Source organism: Lycium barbarum, chromosome 1 (assembly GCF_019175385.1).
Source record: "Lycium barbarum isolate Lr01 chromosome 1, ASM1917538v2, whole genome shotgun sequence".
NCBI lineage: Eukaryota > Viridiplantae > Streptophyta > Magnoliopsida > Solanales > Solanaceae > Lycium > Lycium barbarum.
The window spans coordinates 152,598,661-152,602,278 of NC_083337.1; the positions used below are offsets into that span (position 1 = coordinate 152,598,661).

Genomic DNA, 3,618 nt, shown 5'->3' on the forward strand with positions numbered 1-3,618 from the left:
ACACTTAGATATACAATACAAAGCAAGAGATTGAAGAAATGAATTAAAGGTTTAAGAAATGCTCAACCAAATCTTCAAATCTTCAATCCCAAAGTGTGGTGTAGATGAACCCTAGACTCCAAGCTTGCAAAATGGCAAAAGATGTTAATGTTTTGCCCTAAGCCTCTCTTTTGTAGCTCCTCTAATTCTTCCAAGTTCAAAAGAATGTCAAAATCTGCCCCCATATTTCTGTTTTTTCAATTCTGCCCGTTTTTGCAAAACTGTCCACTTTTGACAGTTTTGCAAATCTGTCCCGTTTTTGCAAAACTGTCTAGTTTTGACAGTTTTGCAAAAATGTCCAGTTTGACCTCTTTTTGACTTTCTTTTCACTTGGTTTCTTCCGATCACTCATTTCAGCTACTTGGCTTGTTTTGCTCTATTTTGTTCCATTTTGGTCCATTTTGATCCATTTTGCTCTTTTATGCTCTCCGGGCATCTTTTCCTACAAAACAACATAAAAACACAAAAAGTAACAACAAAAGTGCTTAAAGAGTCGCAAAAACTTAAGGAATTAGCATCGAATATCGCGTAATTTCACGACTCATCACACACCACTACTTACATCAAATGCCCCACCATAAAACCATCTCAACGTAACATAAATAAAATCAGCCATACCTGAAAGTTACAACGCAATAATACTTAACAAAACCCTTAAATTACAAAGCAACAAAACTTCTCACCAACAAGCAACATCAAAGGGAAACATATGTTTTTTAACAAAATCAGCAGCAAAAGTTACTCGTTCATTTACCTCATTCTACTAAAAAAACCCTACATTAACAAACACCCGATTCAAAACCCTAGAATGCAAGCAAATAATTAAATGTGTCAAAACCCTACATTTACCTCACGAATGATAGCCTTCTTCAGCAAAACAAACTTCACCAAACTTGAGAATGCAAAAACGACCCTAGAAATCACTAAGTATTACGCGAATTAATGTATGTGGTGGAAGATCGGTTGAAAATTATCAAGGTACAGTGCAAAATCTGTGAAAATCGATGAGAGAGAGAGGGGAGTGGAAATGATTTTGGTTAACGTTTAATGGGGTGAAATGAAAACGGAGTTAAAAAATAATGCTGATTTGGAAAATTAAAAGGCGCGTGTACAACACGTAAGATAAAAAATTGGGGGTCACTAAAAATCAGCGCTAAAAGGTCACTAAAATACTGAAAAATTAAGACTGAGGGGGTAATAGGTCGCCCGCAAAGGTTGGGTGCGTCATAATTAATCCGGCTATACGTTGGGGGGGTTTTAATGTATTTTCCCAAAATCAAATATCTCCCCCAAATTTAAATAGTTGATATTTTCCCTTTCTTATCCTAAATCTTATGGATATCCAACTCAACTAATCCCTCTCCGCTTATCCTAAATTATATGGCTATGCAACTCAACCTTATCCTAGTACCATAAATCTGGATCATTGATCATTCCCCAAACACCAAGCAATGGGGCTTGGGCTCTCTATAAAAGTATGTACTAATTAATTCATATGCAATGCTTATGAAACTCTTGCAACATAAGTAATTGACACAATGCACAATAACGACAACACTTGCGCTAATCAGCTAATACAAGCTGAAGCTCAAAGTTGGGACTACATTTTGAGTTACGTCCGTCCTTCATGTATAAAATGCGCAATCGAATTAGGAATTCCCGATATCCTTCACAAAAATGTCAATCCCATCATGTCTCTTCCTGACCTTGTTGCTGCTTTGCCAAATTTGAACCCTTCTAAGTCTTCCTTTATCCCTATTCTAATGCGAGTTTTAGTTCATTGTGGCCTTTTCAATTACCACCAACAAGAAGGAGACGACTATTCACTCACTAGTGCTGGCCGTCTCCTTGCTGAAAATGACCCCTCTAGCAGGAGGTCATTTTTCCTTTTCGCTCAAAATCCCGTTGTGCTGAACACGGCTGCTTCCGTGAGCGATTGGTTACGCGATGATTTTCCCACTGCCTTTGAAACGACACATGGGAAATCCCATTGGGAGTATTGCGCAAAAGAGCCAAAGTTTGATAGTGTCTTCAATGTTGCGATGGCTAGTGATTCGAGATTGATCTCCAATTTGTTGATTTCTGATTGTTGTAAGGGTGTCTTTGAGGGCTTGACGTCCTTGGTGGACGTTGGAGGTGGCACGGGCACCGTGGCCATGGCTATTGCCAATGCTTTTCCAAGCTTGAAATGCATAGTGCTTGATCTCCCTCATGTCATAGGTGACCGAAAGGGAACCGGAAACTTGGAATTTGTTGCTGGGAGTATGTTTGATAAAATTCCTCATGCTAATGCAATATTACTCAAGGTACGTATTATTTCTAGTAGAATCTGTCGGAAATTGAATATTTTTGACGACCTTCCATCAGAAATATCATATTTTCGATGACATTCCGACGGAAAGTTCCTTGAAAATTCATGTTTTTAATAGTGTTACTGAATCTTTTCCACACTAAGAGTGAAATCACCAAATTATTTTTTGTTACATCAAAGTAACCAAATTAACCACTATAACATTAAAATTACACAACTTTATAACCACTTTAGATTTTGGTTTTAATTTGTCGTCATAGTGGGCAAATTTTGGTAATTTATTATTTTATTGTGTAAAGTCTAGTTACTTTAATATAACAAAAAAATTGTGGCTTTAACAATTTTAGAGTTTGTGATTTTTTTTATTTTTTATTTTTGGATAGAAATCTATTATAAATACTAGAACAATTATAGAGTTTGTGATGTTACTATGGTAATGGACAAAATTTAATGACCATTTGTGAAATTCCCATGTCATCATTGTTACTTGGGAGTTTTTCAAAAGAAAAACTAAAAGGAGAAGAGGTCTTATTCACATCACTTGGGAAACTGAAATTGTTTTAAATATTTGGTTAGTAATATTCCCTTGAGATGCTATTTTTTATCATCTCACATGGCTCTTGGAAATATTCCTAGCTAATCATTAATTAATTAATTGTTATTTCATGGTAAAACAGTGGATTTTGCACAATTGGAGTGATCAAGATTGTGTGAAGTTATTGAAGAAATGCAAAGAGTCAATTCCAAGTAAGGAAAAGGGAGGGAAAGTGATCATCATAGACATGGCCATGGATGATAATTCTAGTCCCTCGAGCAATGAGCAGCTTGTTCAAGCACAACACTTTATGGACTTTATCATGCGGATTACTTATGCTTCCAAAGAGAGAACTGAGAAAGAATGGGAAAAACTCTTCCTAGATGCTGGTTTTAGTGAATACAAAGTAGTAACCTCTCTCGGCTTAAGGTCTCTAATTGAAATATATCCTTAAACAAGACATGGTTATGGATATATATCCTTTATTTCACAAAATAAGATGGGTCTTTAATTTGCAGTTGCTTAATTAATTAACAGTCTACACTTTCCTCTTACTTAGTACAAGAAATAACTCTCTTTAGCATCTCATTGATCCAAGAGAATAGAAGTTGATTTACATGTAATAATATTAGTGCAGCACTCGTGTTTTCTTAAATGTCACACGTTATATATGTGTTTAGGAAACCTGATTCCTACCGTAAAATTAATAAAGATGTTTGCAGTTGTTATATAA

At 35.7% G+C, this 3,618-nt stretch overlaps 1 protein-coding gene across 1 annotated transcript; it reads left to right on the top strand.

Moving 5' to 3' along the window:
• Positions 1–1,486: 1,486 nt before the first annotated feature.
• Positions 1,487–3,618, top strand: LOC132644735 (myricetin 7/4'-O-methyltransferase 2-like). The gene is made up of 2 exons (XM_060361344.1): positions 1,487–2,345; positions 3,028–3,618. The coding sequence occupies exons 1-2, from the start codon at positions 1,578–1,580 to the stop codon at positions 3,337–3,339; spliced, it is 1,080 nt and encodes a 359-aa protein (XP_060217327.1). The 5' UTR covers positions 1,487–1,577; the 3' UTR covers positions 3,340–3,618.

Coding starts and splice junctions, on each gene's coding strand:
- LOC132644735 (XM_060361344.1), top strand. CDS start 1,578: ATGCACAATAACGACAACACTTGCGCTAATCAGCTAATACAAGCTGAA. Junction 2,346..3,027: donor CTAATGCAATATTACTCAAG/GTACGTATTATT, acceptor ATGGTAAAACAG/TGGATTTTGCACAATTGGAG.